Source organism: Mesocricetus auratus, unplaced genomic scaffold (genome assembly GCF_017639785.1).
Source record: "Mesocricetus auratus isolate SY011 unplaced genomic scaffold, BCM_Maur_2.0 Super-Scaffold_15014, whole genome shotgun sequence".
NCBI lineage: Eukaryota > Metazoa > Chordata > Mammalia > Rodentia > Cricetidae > Mesocricetus > Mesocricetus auratus.
In genome coordinates this window covers 30,440,584-30,463,119 of record NW_024429186.1, presented here as the reverse complement: position 1 = coordinate 30,463,119, position 22,536 = coordinate 30,440,584, and the positions used below count along the sequence as shown (strand labels likewise).

Here is a 22,536-nt window from a genome sequence, read left to right as displayed (position 1 = left end):
TAGGGTCTGCCCATGTTTGGTCTCAGAACGACATGTTGCATCTTCCCCTTGCTGGACCAGACAGTCTTGCCCTCCAGGGCCACACCAACTTCCTGCCTTCCTTAGCAAGCTCTCTTTGCAGAACTCTTCCCTCGTCTTAGCAAGCTCTCTTTGCAGAACTCTTCCCTCGTCTTAGCAAGCTCTCTTTGCAGAACTCTTCCCTTGTCTTGTACACCTCCACCTTCCGGGGTCTGCCCAGCTCTATGCCTTATTCCCTGGCTTCATTCATGCCTCCAGTCTGTGTCATCTTTTAAAGGGACTTCTCTGATCCCTATCATGACAGCAATGCTCTATCGCCATTGCTCTCTGTCCTGTCTCTCCAGTTGTCTTAATGTTTATTAACCACTTGATTATTGCATGTCTACTTTGAAATGAGTGATGCCCTATCAGTTATTGGGGGGAATAGGGTCACTTGGAAATTCTAGTACCCAGATAACACCCTCACTTGGATTTGCAGACTTATGCTATCTGCCGGACTCTGGAACTTCTATGCCAAGAAATGAATATAACGAGTGGTCCTATGCTGAACAATAGGCCCTCTTTGGAGGACCAGTCTTTACCCAGTTGGTTTGGGATCCCCATACATAAGCCCCAGACCAGGTGGTTCAAAACTACAAAACAGACAAGGAAAAAAACTTAAAAAGTGGACACTTGCAGTTTCAGGAAATAGAATTCTCAGACACAGACAATGTGTTCTTTACATTTCCATTTCTGTGATAAAGCACCATGACCTTATGGAAGAAAATTCCTAAGATTGGGAGATGACTCAGTGGGTAAAGTCCCTGCTGAGAAGGCATGAGGGCCTGAGTTCAAATCCCCAACACCCATAGGAAAGCTAGGTACCAACAGTGTGATCTGTAACTCCAGAGGGGGCGGGGGAAGCAAGCGGTGAGCAGATCTGGGGCTCTCTCCAGCCAGCCTAATCAAAATGGCAAGCTCTGAGGCTCTGTGAGAGATGCAAACTCTACAAACATAGGCACAGGATAATAGAGGAAGTCATCCAACCTCCAGCCTTCATAAACGCGTGCACGCACACACACACACACACACACACACAACCACTGAAATGAAAGATGCTAGTGGTGGGGGCTGAAGAGATAGCTCAGTGGTTAATGGCACTCAACGCTCTCGCAGAGGACCAGAATGTAGTTTCCAGCACCCATGTTGAGAGAGGCTCACAATCACCTGTAACTTCAGCTAAAATAATCTGATGCCCTCTTTAGGCACTGCGTATGTGCACTTACACACACGTAGTAAGAATTCTTTTTAAAGGACACTGGTAAGTAAATTCAATAGTATATTATATTCAGGTGACTGGAAGTATTAAAAATATACTTTATCTTTGCATTATAGGAAATAAACATAGGTAAAAGAATATGAAAGATTGAGCAGCCCTAACATAGCTGGTAGGAATTCCAAAGACGAAGGTGAACAAACAGAAATATTTCAACAAAAATCACTGGCATGTTTCCTGAATTGATGAAGTCTCAGACACGGAAAGCCTAGCAAGTCCTAAAAGAGCTAAGTAAAAGGAAATACACACCAAGGACTGTGGAGATGGCTTAGCGGGTAAAGTGTCTGCGTTTGCTTCTCCAAACCCGTGTGGAAAGCTGGGCACCGTGGCGTGTCCCTCTAATCCAGTGCTGGGAAGGCAGAGGCAAGAGGATCCCTGAGGCTTGCTAGTTAGTGTAGTCAGCTCTAGGCTCAGAGAGAGGCCCTCTCTCCAAAAGCTAGGTGGAGAGCGATGGAGGAAGATACTGATGTCAACCTCTGGCCTCCACACACCCACGTACGCAGGTACGTGGACACACACACACACACACACACACACACAATCACATGTACATGCACACACAGAATAACAAAACAAATTTTAAAAAAGAAATCCACACCTGAATTTGTGAAGGACAAAAAAAAAAATCCTTTGAGATACGAAGAAGTGTCTTAAAGCACCAAAATCTTGCCGGGCGGTGGTGGCGCACGCCTTTAGTTCAGCACTCGGGAGGGTAGAGGCAGGCGGAGCTCTGTGAGTTCGAGGCCAGCCTGGTCTACAAAGCAAGTCCCAGGACAGCCAGGGCTGTTACACAGAGCAACCGTGTCTCAGAAATTTTTTTAAAAATCTGTATTTTAAAAGTATTCAGAAAAAGACAGAATACTTCTTTTGAATATAAACATCCGCTGTTCCTCTCAGCTTCACTTGCTCCCCTCTAAACATGGTTCCCCTGTGACAGGACAAGTAGACTTATCTCATTCTCTGAATATACTCCATGTTGTAGGGGGACAGCATATTTTATTAACACCCGGGTACTGAAGGGACAGTGACAGGTCCTGCCCAGATTTTCAACCTCTCCACTAGTGTTCCCGGGGACTTTCTTGCATGCACACCTTTTGGGCACATATTCCAATATATCTAGATGGACACCCTAGGGTGTAATGAGTAGATATATCCACCTTAGTGAAATTCACATTTAACTTCTGTATTGTCCCTTAAAAAACCTAGAGCAGGTTACAATTCTATCAATGGACTGTCACCCTATTCTGCTATAGAAGGGTATTTACCAAGGTATCTGTGAACCAATGGTTAAATGTGTAGGTGTTGAGGTCACAACGCATGGACCTGAATCCCAGCTTTGACACCTGCTCACCCTTTCACTCAGTTAACCTCGCACTCCTCATGCATAAACCAAGAACAGCTACATAACTCAGCTTAGACAGTGATCCTGGAGACAAAATGAATTGCAATCTAAAGCGCCCAGAGCACCAAGCTGGGGTATTCACCAGCAATCACATTGACGTACAGCATCTTTTCAGATACTTGTCGCTTCATTTATTTCCTCTTCTATGAAATGTCAGTTGCTAGGTGGGGGGTTCTAAATGATTGTCGGGCCCTCTTTTTTTATTTTTTAAATTTGTATTTGTGTGGGGGTGTTTTGCCTGCATGTATGCCTGTGCACCATGGGTGTGCCTGGTGCCCATGGAATCCAGAAGAGGGTGTCGGATCCCCTGGAACTAGAGCCACAGATGGCTGCAAGCTACCATACTGGGAAATGAACCCCGGGTCCTCTGGGAAAACAGTCAGTGCTCTTAACCGCTGAGCCATCTCTCCAGTGTTAGGCATTCTTACTACACTAAGAATATTCATATTTGATGTGGGAGAGAAGGAAGGAGATGGCCAACAGTTTCCCCCATTCCTGTGTCTACCTATTTGCTTTAAGTGCTTCATCTTGAATGTGTGCGGGGCAGGGGGCGGGGAGGGGGGACCAGGGGGACTGCTTCCCGATATGGGAAGGCAAGGGAGCATGGATGGTCTGGAGTGCATTGCTAATAAATCACCCTCACTGCAGGAAACAACTTCAAAGAGGAAGCTGCTGCCCTTTTATGCCAAGCCCTGTCGGTAAGGAGCATGTGAGAATGTCCCTTGAGAATTCTGGGTGGCCTGGGTGACACTCTGGGCAAAGAAAGCATGTTTGTTCCCTGAAAAAACTTCAGCAAGTAATAGAACTTTCTGGATAGCAATAATTCTCCAAGAAACCGTTAACAGTTAAGGTTTTTTGTTTGTTTTTGTTTTCTTATGTATAGGAAAGCATTTGTTCACCAACACTAGCCCATCCAGTCTCAGGTACCTAGGAGCCCTCTATCATTCTGCCTCAAGGTTAACTGAAAGATATTCGATCAAAAGGCAAAAGCAACCCCTTGTTTGGGCATGACAGCCCATGTTTGTAATCCCAGAACTCAGGAGGCTGAGGGAGAAGGATGGAGAGTTCAAGGCCCGCCTGTACTAACTGTATAGTGATATTCCCGTCTCAAGTTAAATAAGTGGAAGAAAATTAACCTCTCTACAATTTGTTCCTTTAGTCCAATTACCGAATTAAGTCACTGAACCTCAGTCACAACCAATTCTCTGATGTAGGAGGGGAGTACCTGGGACAGATGCTAGGTATGTCTCCACGGAGGGAAGTGGGAAGGAACTGGGAAGAGGATTTGGGGAGGAGACCACTTCCAGCTCTCCCTTTATGTGGATGGGGGCTTTGTCTGCATATGATATATGTACATGTGCCATACGTGTGTCTGATGCCTGTGGAGGCCAGACGGGGAATTGGCACTGGATTCCCTGGAACTAGAGTTACAGACAGTTGTGAACCACAATATGGCCACCGGGAATTGAATCCAGATCCTCTACAAGAGCATCCAGTACTCTTAACCACTGAGCCATCTCTCCAACCCTTTCCCTTTCTTATTAACTTAGCCTTGAATGTTTCCTTTGTGGGGTTTGTTTTCTTTGTTCCTCTTTTGATTTGGTTTTGCTGTGGTTTATTTCTTCAGTTTATTTGTTGGATTTTTGTTTGTTTGGTTGGTTGGTTTTTGTGTTTTTGAAACAGTGCCTCACTGTTACTGAATCCCAGAGCTGGCTTTGAACTTGAGGTCCTTCTGCTTCTGCCTCCCAAGTGTTTGGATCGTAGGTGTGTGTCCTGAGTGTTCCCATTACAAAAGCCGTGTGAACCATGCTCAGAATAACAGAGCCAAGTCAACATCTGGATGTGAGAAGCAAAACTTGCCAGTGGTTAGATCGTGTAGAGAAGCAGCTTGCATGAGGGCTAGAGAGACAGCTCAGCAGTAACGACTGCTTGCTGCTCTTGCAGAGGACCTGAGTTCTGTTCTCAGCACCCAAGTCAGGCAGCTCACAACCCATGGGACTCCAACTCCTGAAGACCAACACCCTCTTCTGGCTTCCTGGGGTAGCCACACTGACACAGACACAGACACAGACACACACACACACACACACACACACACACACGAATAAAAACAAAATAAAGCTCAAGGCTGGAGAGATGCTTCAACAGTTAAGAGCACTTGCTGCTCTTGCAGAGGACCCAAGTTGGATTCCCAGCACCCACATGGTGATTAACAACTATATATAACTCTACTTCTGAGGGAGCCTACGCCTTCTTCTGACCTCCACCGGCACCAAGCATGCATGTGGTACACATAGATACACGCAGGCAACACATTTACATTCACACATAAACAAAACTGAATAAGCCTAATAAAAATTTTAAAAATTACACTCATACAAAAATAAACCTTAAATCTCCCCCCCAAAAAAGAAAATAGAAACTGACTGGTATTATCACAGGGGTAACATAAACTGCATCTAAGACAATTCACTTATTTTAGAAAAATTTATTTGAAACATATGCATGATAAGATGACAAAGATGATCTTTTGAGAAATTTTTTTATTTTGATTTTTGAAACAGGGTCTCTCTATGTAGCCCTGGCTGTCCTGGAACAAGCTGTGTAGATCAGGCTGTCCTTGAACTCCAAAAGGAATGCCTGTCTCCACCTTCCCAAACATTGGAAGCTGTGCCACTACACCTAGCTCTGTTTTGTTTAAATTTGGAGTACTGTTTGTTTTACTTGTTTGTTTGATGAGACAAGATTTCATATAGCCGGGGCTAGCTTTGAACTCCTAGTCTTCCTGTCTCCACCTCTGGTATGCACTACCACAACTGGCAACCAAGAGCAACTTGGGAGTGAAGCAAGCAACAATTGAGTGAGCGCCCACAGCATTGGCGTAAATGCAAAGATTGGATGCACCAGCCCCTGTAGGCCGGGCACTTGTGGCTGGTTCTTTTTTTTTCTCTTTGCTCTTTAGGGAGCCACCACCCAGCTCCCAAATAAATACACTGAGACTTATTCTTACTTACAAATGCCTGGCCTTAGTTTGACTTGTTTCTAGCCAGCTTTTCTTAAATCATCCTCTCTTCCTTTTGTCTGTGGGCTTTTGCCTTTCTCTATTCTATATTCCTTTCTTTCTTTCTTACTTCATGCCTGGTTGTCTTCTAGGCGGCTGGCCCCTGGCATTCTCCTGTCCCCTTTTCCTCCCTGCTTGATCTTTTGTTTCTCTCAAGCTTAGATTTCTCCTCCTATTTATTCTCTCTGCAAGCCCCGCCTACCCCTCTCCTGCCTAACTATTGGCCATTCAGCTCTTTACTAAAATCAATCAGGTATTTTAGGCAGGCAAAGGAACACAGCTTCACAGAGTTAAACAGATGCATCATAAAAGAATGCAACACATCTTTGCATCATTAAATAAATATCCCACCGTGTAGAAGAATGTGACACATCTTTAATATTCCACAGCAGGTACTCTAGAGGCTGAGTCAAGAGGAGCCTCAAGAGGTTAAGGCTTGTTCTACACAGTGAGTTCCAAGCCAGCTTGGGGGTTACAGACCCTGTCAAAAAAGGGTTCTGACTTTTGTAGATCTCTAGGCATGGTGGTATCAGCCTGCTTGGGGGACTGATACTAGACAACTGTGAGTTGAGGCTGGAGAGCAGACCTTGAGGTTGAGAACACTTGCTCTTGCAGGGAACCCAAGATCAACTGCCTGCACCCTCATGGTATGAGCTGGGCATCATGATGCACGTGTGTAATCCCAGCACTCAGGAGGCAGAGGCAAGAAGAGCACCACAATTACATATCCAATTTTAGGCCAATAATGGCTATATATGCACTGAGACCCTGTCTAAACCACAAATAAATTTTAAAAGTGTGTTTGTTGTGCAAACCTCAACCCGTGACAATAACGTCCATCTTTGGATAATTGTGTCCTCAAGACCCAGTCTCTGTCTCTCTCTGTGTCTCTCTGTGTCTCTGTCTCTCTCTGTGTCTCTCTGTGTCTCTGTCTCTCTCTGTGTCTGTGTCTCTGTCTCTCTCTGTCTCTCTCTGTGTCTCTGTCTCTCTCTCATCTTTTTTTTTTTTTTTTGGTTTTTCCAGACAGGGTTTCTCTGTGGCTTTGGAGGCTGTCCTGGAACTCGCTCTGTAGACCAGGCTGGCCTCGAACTCACAGAGATCCGCCTGCCTCTGCCTCCTGAGTGCTGGGATTAAAGGCCTGTGCCACCAACGCCCGGCTTCTCTCTCATCTTATTTAATCCAAGTTGGCCTAAAAGTTACCATATATTTGAGGATGACCTTGAATTTCTGATTTTCCTGACTCTATCTTCTAAGTGCTAAGATGGCAGGCATACCCCACCAAGCCCAGTTTATGTGGTTCTGGGGATCAAACCAAAGGCCACATACATGCTAGACAAGCACTCTGTCAATTGTGTCACACCCCTCAGGGTCCCAGATGGGCACTTAAAGATATACATTACATCACTGTATTTGTGACATCCGGGTAAGCATCTGTCATGGAGCCCTTCCACGTCCTGGGTTGTTTTCTTAGGTGGTGTCTCAGAGTGTACACTCTTCATAGGAGAGCATCTGTGGCCAGCTAGATCATGCCACTTGACCTCTTTGACAAAAGAGTCGGACTGTTTTAAGTCATCTTTCTCAGAATTAAGGATCATCTTTCAATCTTGTGTCTAAGTAACCTGGCCAGGCATGGTGGCACACAGCTTTAATCCCAGCACTTGGGAGGCATAGATGAATCTCTGTGAATTCCAGGCCAACCAGGGCTACACAATGAGACCCTGTCTTTTAAATTAAAAAAAAAAAAGAGGTGGGGTGACTAGAGAGATGACTTAGTGGTTAAGAGCACTGACTGCTCTTCCAGAAGACCTGGGTTCCATTCCCAGCACCCACATGGAAGCCAAAAAATTGTCACCTGAGTGTTCTAGCTCCCAAAACCGATGTCCAGCGCTGTGGGTCTGCGGCTGGGTCTTGGGAGATGCTGATCTGAGTCTCTGTCCCTCCAAGCCCTCAATGTAGGGCTCCAGTCGCTGAACCTGAGCTGGAATCACTTCCACTTTCGGGCAGCTGTGGCCCTGTGTAACGGTCTCCGGGTAAGTCACGCTCTAACAGGGGAGCTGAACTGCTTCCTGGAGGGCACCACAGATTTGGGTGTACAGAGCTCTCACCAAGTGTCTTTGGAGTTTCTGGGTCTCCTTCCATGATTCTGGGATGTGCACTTCTATTTTATAAATCCTCCCTGCTGAGGTCTGAGTACCAACTTTAGGGATGCTTTCAGGGGGTGCTTTAACTAAAGAGCAGAGAGACAGATCCTCAAAGGAATGAATCTCAAGAGGACTTGAGAATGAGCGCTGTCTGTAGGGAACAGGAATAGCTGTGTAGATCTGTCTCTACAGAAAACCACTGAGCTCTGGGGGGAGGGAAGAAAGGGGAATGGGAGAAGGAGGGTTAGGCTGGGATGGGTTAAGAGTTGTGGGGGAAGATGATAAGGGTGGGGTGCATTAGGGGTAAAGATAAGGCTTAGATCAGTTAGGATGAGGGTGAGGGCGAGGGTTGGGGCTGGGCTGGCAGCCAAGGCATTTTCCTGGGTAAGTCTCACCCCACCTTGATGCTAGTGCTGTTCCTCTCCCCTGGAGTCTAACGTGACCCTGAAGAAATTGGATGTCTCCATGAATGGCTTTGGGAATGAAGGAGCTCTGGCCCTGGGGGATACCCTCAAACTCAACAGCTGTCTGGTCTACATAGATGTCAGTAGAAATGGCATCACCAACGAGGGAGCCTCCAGAATCAGCAAGGGACTAGAATACAATGAGAGCCTCCAAGTGCTGAAGGTAGACTCACTCAGCTGGTGCCTTCATATGTATGTCTGTGTTTACATGCCGTGTGTGTCTGAAGAAATAACACTGTCCTTCCCAAATGTTAGAAAGCATTCTTATTTTAAGCAGCAACATCTAGAGGCATCCCATTCTCTCAGCAATCCCCTCCAAAGGCACGTGTGTTTACATACTGTGTGTGTCTGCCTATGTGTCCATGAGTGTATGTCCATGAATGTGCGTGTGTATGTGTATATACACGTATGTATGTATGTATGTATGTATGTATGTATGTATGTATGTATGTGATCCATCTGTGTTGCAAGGAAGTAGGGTAACTGGAGAGAATCATCTCTCTCTCTCTCTCTCTCTCTCTCTCACATACACACACACACACACACACACACACACACACACACACACACACACACTGTGCTTCCATGTGCACATGTTTGGTGGCCTTGCTATAGACCCAGAGCTGCCTCTGCTCTCCGGTGACACATGTGCTTCTACACAGGTCTTCCCTTACACCATCTGTGTCTCTTTTGGGATTTTCTTCACACTAAGGCCATACTATGTTTTAGTGACACTATTCCTAGATCCCAGGGATTTCTTGCATTCCAGTGCAGTCCTCTGATTCCCATGAGTCTTTGCACCCCTGCTCTTCATGGCTCTCCCTGGCTCCTGGTTCCTCTTCTGGTCCTTAGCACTGCCCATGTCTGCTTCATGTCTGCTCTGCTGCAGAGCATAGCACACAAAGGTGACCTCCTGAATTAGGGGACATCTGCCAGCACTCTGTTCTCCCTCCCTGCAGAGCTCTATACTGTGATTCCTATCTATGCTCTCACTTGAATGTGAAATCTTCCTATGGGCAAGGGTGCTCAGTTTTGGCCATAATCATACCCCTATTACCCCATGGTAGTAGACACACAGTGAATCTGTAGTAAGCAAATGGATAGCTGAATTAATATCTCATTGTAAGAGACTTGTGGAGACTAATTATGACATGAGCCATTGGATAGCTTGAAAACAGATGCAAGAGGACATCTATTCCAAGATCCTTTTTCTGAGCTCTTTCAAGCCATGCCCTGAATCTAATGATGCAATAATTCATCAGTCATTGTCCAGGTGTCTCTGCCAGCTCTACTTTTCAGATGGGAAAACAGAGGCTAAGTGACTCACTCAGACCACATCACTGTGAAGAGGGTGGCCACTTGTATCTGGCTTTCTAAAGCCTTTCTAACTTCCCCAAGAGGATGATGGAGGCACAGCAGGTGTTGGGATCCTTATTGATGGAGGAGGGATGGGTGTGAGAAAACAGGATGAGCCTGGTGTCTGAGGTGCTGTTCAGGGACAAGAAGAAACCAGATTCTGCCAGAGGGTTATAATAATGGCCAATAGAACCAGGCTGGACATCTAGGAGGAGAACTGAAAATTCCAGGTGAGGTGGATTGGGACTACTCAATTCAGAGAGATAGCCCAGGCTGTGAGTGACTCAGCCTGAAGGCCCGGTGGAACCAAGGATTTCTGTAAGAACCTGAACCTGTCTAAAGGTTCCATTGACTAATATGTCAGGCTAGCAAGATGGCTCAGTGTGTAAAGGCACCAGCTGCCAAACCTAATGACCTGAGTTCAATCCCCAGAACCACATGTTGGAAGGAAAAAAGAAAAAGACTCCTGCAAATTGTCCTCTGACCTCCGCGTGTACACCATGGCACACATTTACACACACACACACACACACACCACACACACACACACACAGGAAAATCATTTTGTAGTGTTTTAAATAAAAGTAGAAAAGGAAATTCCTGAAGAAAGTATCTACTATTCTTCACACTTATGCCTCCCCCAGTCCTGGGAAACTAAGAAATGTCCTTGGGAAATGAGTCCCACAAAGTTCAGGTTCCAAGATGCAGAAGCGCCTGTTTTTTCTCACCAGAGAACATGAGTCTGAGAAACTGGCACAATAAATGCTCAATAAAACCCATGGCCTCCCTCATAATATAACCACCGAAGTGGCACCATTCATATACCATGTGTCTGCACTGGGCACCTTCTGGGTGCTTTGGCTGGATTATTAAGTTGGGACACTTGGGATAGACCCTCCATGGTGACAAGTGCCAAGAGGCCAAGAAGTCAAACCCAAGGCCATCTGCCTACATGCTCCCTCTTCCTGATCTCCATCCATGCTTCAGTGGCTCTCATCACCCTTGCAATTATAACGTAAGCCCACAAGGTCCACCATGCCATGGCCTTTCCTAGCTCTGTTGCCTCCTCTCTGCTCCCGCTTACAGAAAAGGTGCTATTGTCCAACTCCACCCCCCATGCTCTTCCCTCCAGCACACCTTCACCCTTGTCTGCTCTTTTCTTTTTCGGAAAATCTTTCCCCCACTCTGCTACTGCTCTTCTTAAGATATGATTAATTCCCCATATCTCAAGGGTCCCCTACCCATGATGGACCCTCCTTTCTTTGTTCCTACAGTATGTACATGTTCCTCTGTCACTGATGCCATTTATTTTTTTACCTGTCTCCTCTGACTAGAGCAATTTTATCTGAAGACAGAGCCTTTGCTATGTCTGTCTGGGCTTAGCTCACTGGCTAATACACAGCAGGCCTTGATAAATATTTGTCGGAGGATGGATGTGTTGAGTGGGTGGCGGGTGATATGGATTGACGAGTAGGTTGGTGGATAGATGGGTGGTAAGACTGGATGGATGGATGGATGGATGGATGGATGGATGGATGGATGGATGGATGGATGAGAGAGACTGATGAGTGGGAAGGTAGATGAATGAATGGATAGTGATACAAATTAGTGAATGTATTCATAGATGGATAGAAAGCAAGGTGAATTGATGAGTAGATGGATGGGTGGGTGATAGATGGACAAAGGGACAGACTTATGGGTTATGGATGGGTAGAGTAAGTGAATACATAAATGGGTACTGAGTAACGGGTGGGAAGATGGAAGGATGTATGGTCGAACAGACAGGAGTAGATGGAGAAGTCTAGGAATCACAACATGGAGGTTGTGATTCCATGGGGAAATAGAAGTTGCACTCTAAAACCACCTCCTCCTGCTGTGCCCTTTTCCCACAGCTTTTCCTGAACCCTATGAGTATGGAGGGGGCAGTTTTTCTTATCCTGTCCATCAAGAGAAACCCCAAATCCAAGATGGAGGAGCTCGACATCTCTGTAAGTGATCAAATACCAGCCATTTCCTCCCGGCACAAGCCAGTTACCATTCTATAACCAGTGCCACCAGCTGTGTCCCTCACACACAAAAGGCAAGGGGCTAAGTGATGGAAGTAGCCTTTCAGTCAACATCACCACCATTTGAAATAATGTACTCGATCCTGGGAACCCAGGATATGAGCGCCTAGGAGTATTAATGAGGAAAAGCCGAAAAGAGAGGCGTGGGGAATGGGGGGACTCCAGAAGAGAATTTGTGCACCACCAAGTTCACTGATAAATGGACTAGGTCTCAGAATGTTCCAGAATCCCAGGATTTTTTTCAGCCCTGACTGGCCTGAAACTTGCTATTATATAGACCAGACTGGCCTCAAACTCACAGAAATCTGACTGCCTCTGCCTCCCAGAGTGCTGGGCTTAAAGGTGTGAACCACATACCCAGCCAGAATCTCAGGAATTTGAGGACCCGCCTCACAAATGTGTTCTTGTTTCACAACTTGTAGCCTATTCTGACCAGAGCTGCAATCAGAGGTGATCCTTTTGTGAAGGAGGAAGGCAGACCAACTAGCCTTCTGTCAGGGACTTGCCCTGTAGATGGAGGCTTCTGACCTGTCCCATGCTGCAGCCATTCAGTCCCAAATAAACAGTTATAACAATTATAAATTGTTTGGCCTATTGCTCAGGCTTATTATTAACAAGCTTTTACAACTTAAATTAATCCATAATTCTTATCTATGTTTAGCCACGGGGCTTGGTACCTTTCCTCAGTAAGGCATTCTCATCTTGGTTCCTCTGTGTCTAGCTGGCCTTTCCTCTTCCCAGAAATCTCCTAGTCTGGTCACCCCATCTAGACTTCCTGCCTGGCTACTGGCCAATCAGCATTTTATTAAACCAATACGAGTGACAAATCTTTACAGTGAACAAGAGCATTATCCCACATCATTGCCCACATCGTCACAGGGATAGCAGCTAACAACGTCCTATACTTTTGACCACTGGTGCTTTTTGTCCCAAAATGATTTTAGGATGCTTGCTCCTCAAATGCCACTCTAAAGAGGTTGGTAGAGTACTGTGTTCATTTCCATGTGGCTGTACTGAAGTACCACAAATCAGGTGATTCAAATAGCAAGAATTCATTGCCTCTCAGCTCTGGAGACCAGAAAGGCAAGATCTAGGTGTGGAGTGTCTAGGTTCCTTCAGCTTCTCATGGCATTTTCCTTGAGAGCGTGTCCATCTCTATGCAAAACCCATTTTTCCTTTTCATAAGGATTTCATCGTATTATGTCAGGGCCCACCCTAATGACTTCATTTTAACTTGATTGTCTCTTGCGAAGACCCTATTTCCAAATGACGTCACCTCTACAGAGTTAAGACTTCAAACCCACTTGGTACGGTGATGCACGCCTTTATTTCTAGCGTTTTGGAAGCAGAGACAGGTGGATCTCTGTGAGTTCAAAGCCAGCCTGGTCTTCAGAGTGAGTTCCAGGACAGCTAGAGCTACACAGAGAGACCCTGTCTCAAAAAACAAAAGCCAAACAGAAAGGACTTCAAGCACCCTTGGAGGGCGTTGTATAGTTTGATTTCTGTTACTGTGGTACTCTACCCTGACAAAACTCCAATGAGGAGAGAGAAGCCATGGCTTAACTGCTATTAAACAGGCCTGCTAGAGCCAATAGACTGAGTTAGCCTGCTAGTATTTTCCTGATAGCTGTGATGGAATTTTGATTGATGCCAGGATGTTATTTAAAAAAAAAAGGGATGGTTATATAGTTCATAACTCTAGAAGCCGAATGACCCAGTACCATGGCACCATCTCTGTGATGGGTCTCTTGGTCAGCAGATGGCATCATAGTGGTCTTGCATAGGGAAAGGAAAGAACGCTGCCTGGAGAGACAGGAAGCTGGAGACTCCGTCTCATTTCCTTCTTGAACTAACAGGCTCCTGAGCATGACATCTGTTCCTGTGAGGGCAGTGTCCCCAGTGACCCAATCTCCTCCCACTAGGCTCTACCTTTGAAAGATTCCATCACTACTCATACTGTCACCCTGGAGACCAACGGTCCTGGTCCCACCCTCTTGTCAGTGATGATTCCATGACTCTAAATGTACTGGAATTCCTACTTTGCAAATGCTCCTAGGACCAGAGTATCTGCAAAACTTGAGCTCTTAAGACAAGTTCAGCCCTTTGAAAATGCAAAAAGCACTCAAAACCACACCCACAGGAAGATGAGGGTGGTCAAGCTGATGGAGAGTAGACTAGACCGTTCTTCCAAACGACATACCCTCTCCATGTCCTGGAAGCCAGCTCCAACTTCTTCCAAAAGAGGAGTTTCTAGTTTGCTATAAGCCATAGCAGGATAGTTGGCCTCGGGAATCCCAGGTGCCTGTTCTGAAGAACAACATTCATGTAGATGTGGGCAGGCCAGACATCTGTGTATAGACCAATCTCTGATATCTGCCCATCAAATGTAACCACTTAAAGATACCGCCTCAGAGAAGAGCTGAGTCAATAGTGTATGACAAACAAGCCACCAGAACACAATGAAAACATCTAACTAAAATCTCCTAGATCTGGCAGCTGGAGATATGGTTCAGTGGTTAAGAGCACTGACTGCTCTTCCAGAGGTTCTAGGTTCAATTCCCAGCACCCACACAGCAGTCACAACTGTAACTCCAGTTCTAGGGGATCCAACATCCTTATACAGATACACGTATAGACAAACACCAATGCACATAAATAAATCACTAATCTCCTCTGGGTATAGTGACACATACCTATAATCCCAGTGCTCAGGAGGCTAAGGCAGAACAATCACCATGAGTTCAAAGCCAGCCCATGCTCCATAGTGAGTTCAAGGCTAGTCCAGTTCCACAGAGTAAGACCGTATATGGGAAACTTACAAATCAAGTCACAAGCTCCATAACACCAGAAAGGCCCTGAGGATGTAGCTAAGTTTGCTAGACTGCCTGTCTAGCATGCACAAAGTCTTGGATTCCACGCCTACCACCCCATAAAACTGGCCATAGTGGCACATGCCAGTAATCCCAGCACTTAGGAGATGGAGACAGGAGAACCACCATGAGTCTAAGGCCAGCCTGGGTGACATCCAAGGCCATATTGCATTACAGAATGAGACCCTGCCTCAAAAAGCAACCCATGACACAAGTCAGTCACGAGCTAGAAAACACAAGAACACACGCCAATTCAGAAGCAGAACAAACCAGAACCTGGCTTGGGTGGGAGGGAAGGGTACTCCTGTCCGCTGGCACATGCACAATGACGGCTTCTCCACCGTGGCCCCTCTTTCCCTGCTGCAGAACGTTCTGGTAACAGAGCAGTTTGTAAGAGTCCTGGATGGGGTCTGTGCCATCCACCCTCAGTTGGACGTGATATACAAGGGATTGCAGGGTCTCTCCAGCAAGAAAACCATCTCTCTGTGTACCAATCCCATGAAACTGATCCAGGTGAGTCTCCCCCTCCCCAGCCTCAGAGAACTCTGGAGAAAACTGCCACATGGCCCCAAATACTCACCCAGCACTGGCTGTGTCTGAGTGTCTATATGATCCTTTCTAGTAAGGTTCCTTGCAAAGGTGACCTAGAATATTGTCCTTGGATATTGGGTTACTGGATACTGCTTCTCACCCCGAAAGAGAGAAGAGCTGAGATCTGGTGGGGGAGAAGGGGTGGAGGCACCGGGTGGAGTCCGCTACCGGAGACCTGCCTTTTACTTCTGCCTTCTGTGCCTCAGTCTTTTCACCTGTAAAATGGGGACAGATGAGAAGACTGAGTTACTTAACAGGTGTGAGGAGCTCCAAGCAATGCCTGGACATAATAAACTCCCAGGGTTTGCAGCTTCTTTCTGAGACTGGATGCCAAGTGAGCCACCCCACCCTTAGCAGAGTCCTTTATTTCTGGACTCACACTGGGAAAGTCCCCTCTTAGTTTGTCTCCAGAAAAATCACAAGAAGTAGGTATAATTGAGAAATTTTAAAAATCAAGAGACTTGCCAGGCTGTGGTGGTGCATGCATTTAATCCCAGCACTTGGGAGGCAGAGGCAGGTGGATCTCTGTGAGTTCAAGACCAGCCTGGTCTACAGAGCTAGTTACAGAACAGTCCAAAGCCACAGAAAAATCCTGTCTCAGAAAAACAAAACAAACAAACAAAAACCAAGAGACTTGATGCTTGCTGAAAGGTCTGCTCCCAGGGGTGGCTGCACTTCTGCTGACTGCCACCTGGGGGTGCTGTGCAAACGCAGTTTCTGTGGGTATGAGCCCCACAGGCTACTTCTGGCTTCTGATTGATCTGCTCTGTGCCTCGCTTTCCAAAACTAAATCTAAAAAGGTCTTATGTGGAAATTATGTGCAAAGTTCTGGAGGGCAAAAGGCATCAGGTTTGTTTAGGAAGAAAAAGACTGCAAAGGGACCAGGGGAAGATGGGTCTACAGGGGAAGCTGGGTCTACAGGGGAAGATGGGTCTACAGGGGAAGATGGGTCTACAGGGGAAGATGGGTCTACAGGGGAAGATGGGTCTACAGGGGAAGATGGGTCTACAGGGGAAGATGGGTCTACAGGGGAAGATGGGTCTACAGGGGAAGATGGGTCTACAGGGGAAGATGGGTCTACAGGGGAAGATGGGTCTACAGGGGAAGATGGGTCTACAGGGGAAGATGGGTCTACAGGGGAAGATGGGTCTACAGGGGAAGATGGGTCTACAGGGGAAGATGGGTCTACAGGGGAAGCTGGGTCTACAGGGGAAGATGGGTCTACAGGGGAAGATGGGTCTACAGGGGAAGATGGGTCTACAGGGGAAGATGGGTCTACAGGGGAAGATGGGTCTACAGGGGAAGATGGGTCTACAGGGGAAGATGGGTCTACAGGGGAAGATGGGTCTACAGGGGAAGATGGGTCTACAGGGGAAGATGGGTCTACAGGGGAAGATGGGTCTACAGGGGAAGATGGGTCTACAGGGGAAGATGGGTCTACAGGGGAAGATGGGTCTACGAGGGGGAAGATGGGTCTACAGGGGAAGATGGGTCTACAGGGGAAGATGGGTCTACAGGGGAAGATGGGTCTACAGGGGAAGATGGGTCTACAGGGGAAGCTGGGTCTACAGGGGAAGATGGGTCTACAGGGGAAGCTGGGTCTACAGGGGAAGCTGGGTCTACAGGGGAAGATGGGTCTACAGGGGAAGATGGGTCTACAGGGGAAGATGGGTCTACAGGGGAAGATGGGTCTACAGGGGAAGATGGGTCTACAGGGGAAGATGGGTCTACAGGGGAAGATGGGTCTACAGGGGAAGATGGGTCTACAGGGGAAGATGGGTCTACAGGGGAAGCTGGGTCTACAGGGGAAGATGGGTCTACAGGGGAAGATGGGTCTACAGGGGAAGATGGGTCTACAGGGGAAGATGGGTCTACAGGGGAAGATGGGTCTACAGGGGAAGATGGGTCTACAGGGGAAGATGGGTCTACAGGGGAAGATGGGTCTACAGGGGAAGATGGGTCTACAGGGGAAGATGGGTCTACAGGGGAAGATGGGTCTACAGGGGAAGATGGGTCTACAGGGGAAGCTGGGTCTACAGGGGAAGATGGGTCTACAGGGGAAGCTGGGTCTACAGGGGAAGCTGGGTCTACAGGGGAAGATGGGTCTACAGGGGAAGATGGGTCTACAGGGGAAGATGGGTCTACAGGGGAAGATGGGTCTACAGGGGAAGATGGGTCTACAGGGGAAGATGGGTCTACAGGGGAAGATGGGTCTACAGGGGAAGATGGGTCTACAGGGGAAGATGGGTCTACAGGGGAAGCTGGGTCTACAGGGGAAGATGGGTCTACAGGGGAAGATGGGTCTACAGGGGAAGCTGGGTCTACAGGGGAAGATGGGTCTACAGGGGAAGCTGGGTCTACAGGGGAAGCTGGGTCTACAGGGGAAGATGGGTCTACAGGGGAAGATGGGTCTACAGGGGAAGATGGGTCTACAGGGGAAGATGGGTCTACAGGGGAAGATGGGTCTACAGGGGAAGCTGGGTCTACAGGGGAAGATGGGTCTACAGGGGAAGATGGGTCTACAGGGGAAGATGGGTCTACAGGGGAAGATGGGTCTACAGGGGAAGATGGGTCTACAGGGGAAGCTGGGTCTACAGGGGAAGATGGGTCTACAGGGGAAGATGGGTCTACAGGGGAAGATGGGTCTACAGGGGAAGATGGGTCTACAGGGGAAGATGGGTCTACAGGGGAAGATGGGTCTACAGGGGAAGATGGGTCTACAGGGGAAGATGGGTCTACAGGGGAAGATGGGTCTACAGGGGAAGATGGGTCTACAGGGGAAGATGGGTCTACAGGGGAAGATGGGTCTACAGGGGAAGATGGGTCTACAGGGGAAGCTGGATGCAGAACGAGGGTCCACCCCTTGTCTTATTTGCTTTTTTATTTTTCTTTTTTGACAGGGTTTCTCTGTGTAGCTCTGTAGACCAGGCTGGCCTCCAACTCACAGAGATCCGCCTGCCTCTGCCTCCCGAGTACTGGATTTAATGGCGTGTGTCACCCGGCCCCACCCCTTGTTTTAAGGGAATACAGAAATGGAGAGTGCCAAGCTAGATGGTGATGTTGCACACCTTTAATCCCAGCACTCGGGAGGCAGAAGCTGGGGGGTCTCTGAGTTCGAGTCCAGCCTGGTCTACAGAGTGAGTTCCAATCAGGCTATAAGGAGTAATCCTATCTCAAGGAAGGAAGGAGGGAGGGAGGAAGAGAGGAAGAGAGACAAGGAGGGAGGGAGGGAAGGAAGGAAGGAAGGAAGGAAGGAAGGAAGGAAGGAAGGAAGGAAGGAAGGAAGAGAAATGGAGAATGGTATGAACAGGAGCTAAAGACGCCTAGCCAGATGTCACTGGATCTCAGGAACAGCGATAGATAGATAGATAGATAGATAGATAGATAGATAGATAGATAGATAGATAGATAGACAGACAGACAGACAGACAGATAGATTTAAATTTGAGTATAAACCTCAAGTGATGGTGCATAACTGTGATCACAATATTCAGGGTACCTGCAGCATGGGCTACAGAGTAGGCTCAAGTCCAGCCGGGGCAACTTAACAAGACCCTGTCTCAAAATACTAAGTAAAAAGAGGGCTAACTGAGTGTGCAGCTCGGTGGTAGTGCATTTGTTTAATGTGTGTGACATCCCAGGTTCAATCCCCAGCACCACAAAGAAAAAAGTAGGGGAAAATAATCTTCAGGTAGAGACCAAGTAAGACATATGTGTACATACACTGCGTTTGGAAAGAGGGGACCATGTGACTGGAAAGATGGGATGGATTCTATAATGACCGAAAGAATAAGCCACAGGAGAAATATTACAAAAGTGACAATGGCCACAAACTTCATCAGAATCCAAAATAAGGACACCACAGGATGAGAAGAAGGACTTCCTGGCAGAGGTGGGGCTGAGAAGGCCCTGGAAAAACAGGGAGGTTGGGGGGAGCATGGATGATGGTTCCAGCAAGAGGGTCTCTACCGGCGGAGAAAGGAGAGTTTACACATGGTGAATGCAGGCAGCCTCTGGGGGGAACCAGGGCAATAACCACATCTGTTCAGCTGAGGAATCCTGGGACTCCGGACTCAGAATGCAGCCTGGAAGGCAAAGCTGGCCAGGAAGGCTGAGCTAGATGTGGGTGGTTCCCTCAGATTTCAGACCTTGAGTTGGGTTTGACTCCATCTGGCCTAGGGAGCCGTCAGAACTGCAGAGCTCTGGGAGTGGTATGAATCCCCCAGACTGATGGGTGATCTTTTTAACAATGGAGAGTGACATGAGAGGTTACAGATAAAAACACTGCCTTGAAGGCTTCCTAGCAAAGCCCTTCTCCATGTGGACATTTGTGGGGAACTGTGAGAACCCCGGGGGCTGCCTAGAGCCTGTCCAACCTTCACGTAGCAGTTGTGTGATCTCTTAGCCGAGAGAAGCCCCACCCACCATCCACAGAGCACCAACTTTGAGAGCGTTAGTGGAGGCCATTTCAAAGCCAGATTACAGGCTTAGATCTGCTCACCATCCATGCTCCCGGGACACTAGGGGCTGCTAGCAGCTCTGGTGTCCCTCAGTGAAGTCAAGGAGTGGACGGAATGATCGGTGCCTCTGTGGGGTTGGGATGAGGTTGCCGGGAACTAGACAAACAGGTGCCGTCACGCCTTTGCCTGTGCTGCCTCTAGAGCAGTGGCTAGAGTACAGATGCCTCAAGCTGGAGTTGCCTTCCCTGATCCCCAGGGATTTCTGGGTCCAGGAGTGCGGACCACTGTTTGGGGGGTGAGGAGGGAGGTGGGATAGCCATAATAAAGCCAAGTGTTTGCTCCTGGCACCTCCTGCCCCTCTCAGAACTATACAGACCAACAGAAGATCTCAGTCTTGGAGTTCTTCAAGAGCTTGAATCCAACGGGATCAATGACAATGTCTGTGGGGGACTTCCGGAAAGCCATGGTACAGGTGTGCTGATTCCTGGAGACTCTGGGTAGTGGGGGTAGCAAGGTAGGGTGGCCAGGCAGGTATATGCTTGCATTTCGTACCGCCCTATAAGATTGGTCGTGGGCACCGCCCGGCTCAGCACCTCCCTCAATCCCCTGCCCAAATCTGTCGTGTGGCTCAATGTCACTCCCTACCCCAGATGCGTGTGTCCATCTCAGAGGTCTTTTCCTCTGTTGTGTTTGGCTCCTATGATGATGAAAAGTGAGAAGAGGAGAAGTGACCATTACCCCGTAGCTCCCACTCCCTACCTTCAACCTTCCCAGCTCACCGAACCCCCACAGTCCCTCTTACTGATGTATTGAATGGAATGGAGGTCCTCTGAAATGTATGCATGAAGGGATTGATTCACACAGCATCCTGGGAAGGCCTTGGGTCTAGGTGCCTGAGGAAGTGTGGATTCTTAGTACCCAGGTCCATAAGGCAAGAGGGCTGGTGAGGGCTGGTCAGGACTAGGTATCTGGGAACAAGCATGGCCTTCACATGGTGAGGCGTGCAGCTCCTGTCCACCTCACCAAACCACTCATTGCTCCTGGATCCTCAGCCCTTGTCACTCCCTGGAAGTGGGAGGTCATCTGGAGGCAAGGCCAGGCCGTGGAAAGCAACTGCCTCCAGTCCTTTCCTGTGTTAGGTGCAGCCACCTGTGAGCCCTTAGCTGCCATCAGTGAACCCAAGACTGAGACATATGGGGGTCACTGGGTGCGAGGGATCACAGGGCTCCATAACATGTTACATCGCCTTCTCAGCAAAACAAGGTCCCCATCAACCGGTACCAGGTCAGGGAGCTCCTAAAGAAGTTGGATGAGAAGAAGGGTGTGGTGGACTTCAGGTGAGCACGGCCCTCAGTCCTCCCCCCCCCCCTTGCCAAAGGGCCCTAGTGGGAGGGGCGTCAGCCCTGGAATCCCGACATCTGCGTTATGACGTGGAGGAAACTATATCCTAGCATATCAGAGTATACTATTACAGTATACCAGAGACCCCGCCCCAGATCCCACAGTCAGGCAACAAGGGTCACCCCCCTTTCATCCTCAGCTCACTTGCATAGCAAGACTTGAGCAAGACAGTGGGACCTGTGCCTGAGGACCTCCAGCCCACATGACAAAGCGACAATGTTCAGGCCTCAAAGGTGAGGGCAGGAGCGACTAGGGGGCTATGCCGGGTACCAAGGGAGGCATCATTTGGGCAGTGCTTCAGCTAGGTCTGACAAGATGTGTAGACACATGCCACATTTCCATTACAGAGGTCAAGGACAACTTGTGGGAGGAAGTTCACCACTTCCATGACATAGCTTCTGGGATCCAAATTCAAGTTTCTGTGCTTCTGGGCAAGGGCTGTTGGCTGCTAAGCCATCTCACTGGCCATTCGGGGTGTGTGTGTGTGTGTGTGTGTGTGTGTGTGTGTGTGTGTGTGTGTGTGTGTGTGTGTAGGCCAGAGGGTTGGCAACTTTATCTATCTACTGCTCTCCACCTTAATTTTTGAAACAGCGTCTCTCACTGAACATGGAGCTCACTGATTGGCTAGAGGGACTGGCCGGTGAGCTTCCTACCCCAGCCCTAGCACTAGGACACCATCACACAGACTTTTAGGTAGGTATCGGGGATGTGAACTCAGGTCCTCATGCTTGTGTGGCAGGCACCTTACCACCTCCCCAGTCCAGCATTCCCCCTTATTCTCTTACCCTTCACAACAGTTTTCCGGAAGTCACAACAGCCAATCAGGTCTGGAGAGAAGCTCCAACAAGAGAAGTTGTGGTGTCTATGAGGAGATTCAATCAAAGGTCAGATGCATAGATGCCGTGATCAGAGCTAAGTGCGAGCAAATAAAATCTGGCTTGGTCTGGGCGCCTCTGTGCTGCTCATGGTGGTTCTGGGAATCTCTCTCTGTGTTGCTGATGCTGTGTCCTTCACTGGGGTGGGGGAACACTCAGGGTTTAGTGACATCAAGGGGACACGGTCTAGGTGGTCTCCTTTATAGCCACAAACATTAACTGGGAATGTAGGGTTGCTAGACAGAAGGAAAAGAGCCCATGGGGAACAGGTTAAGACACAAAAGCAGTGGTCATGGTCAGTGCAAACCGAGTTGAGGTTTGAAAAGACAGTGGTAAGAGAAAGAGGCGCTGAAGAAGCAAGGATCCTTGAGAAGGGACTTGGTGGGGACACGTGGAAGGACCCTAGGGTACCAGGCCAATAGACTTGGCAGCTTGTCCAGCCCCGTCTCAGCACAACCTGGTCACTTGACCTTGGAGCCTTAGCGGTCCTCCTGACTAATGGAACCTCGAAGATGA

General features: G+C 48.1%; 1 protein-coding gene across 4 annotated transcripts in view; it reads left to right on the top strand.

The window, feature by feature from the left end:
* Lrrc74a (leucine rich repeat containing 74A) overlaps positions 1-22,120 on the top strand; it is a 30,817-nt gene extending 8,697 nt beyond the window's left edge. The window contains exons 6-16 of one of the 4 annotated variants that reach the window (XM_005084015.3): positions 3,384-3,433; positions 3,895-3,976; positions 7,741-7,826; positions 8,370-8,564; positions 11,650-11,745; positions 15,060-15,206; positions 20,109-20,216; positions 20,999-21,081; positions 21,285-21,378; positions 21,737-21,838; positions 21,943-22,120. In XM_005084015.3, coding sequence (XP_005084072.2) covers positions 3,384-3,433; positions 3,895-3,976; positions 7,741-7,826; positions 8,370-8,564; positions 11,650-11,745; positions 15,060-15,206; positions 20,109-20,216; positions 20,999-21,081; positions 21,285-21,297 — 860 coding nt within the window. In that variant the 3' untranslated portion in view covers positions 21,298-21,378; positions 21,737-21,838; positions 21,943-22,120. Of the gene's footprint in view, positions 1-3,383; positions 3,434-3,894; positions 3,977-7,740; positions 7,827-8,348; positions 8,565-11,649; positions 11,746-15,059; positions 15,207-20,108; positions 20,217-20,998; positions 21,082-21,284; positions 21,379-21,736; positions 21,839-21,909 lie in introns of all 4 variants that reach the window. The other 3 variants (XM_040743367.1, XM_040743368.1, XM_040743369.1) reach the window with 3 other exon arrangements.
* Positions 22,121-22,536: the final 416 nt, after the last annotated feature.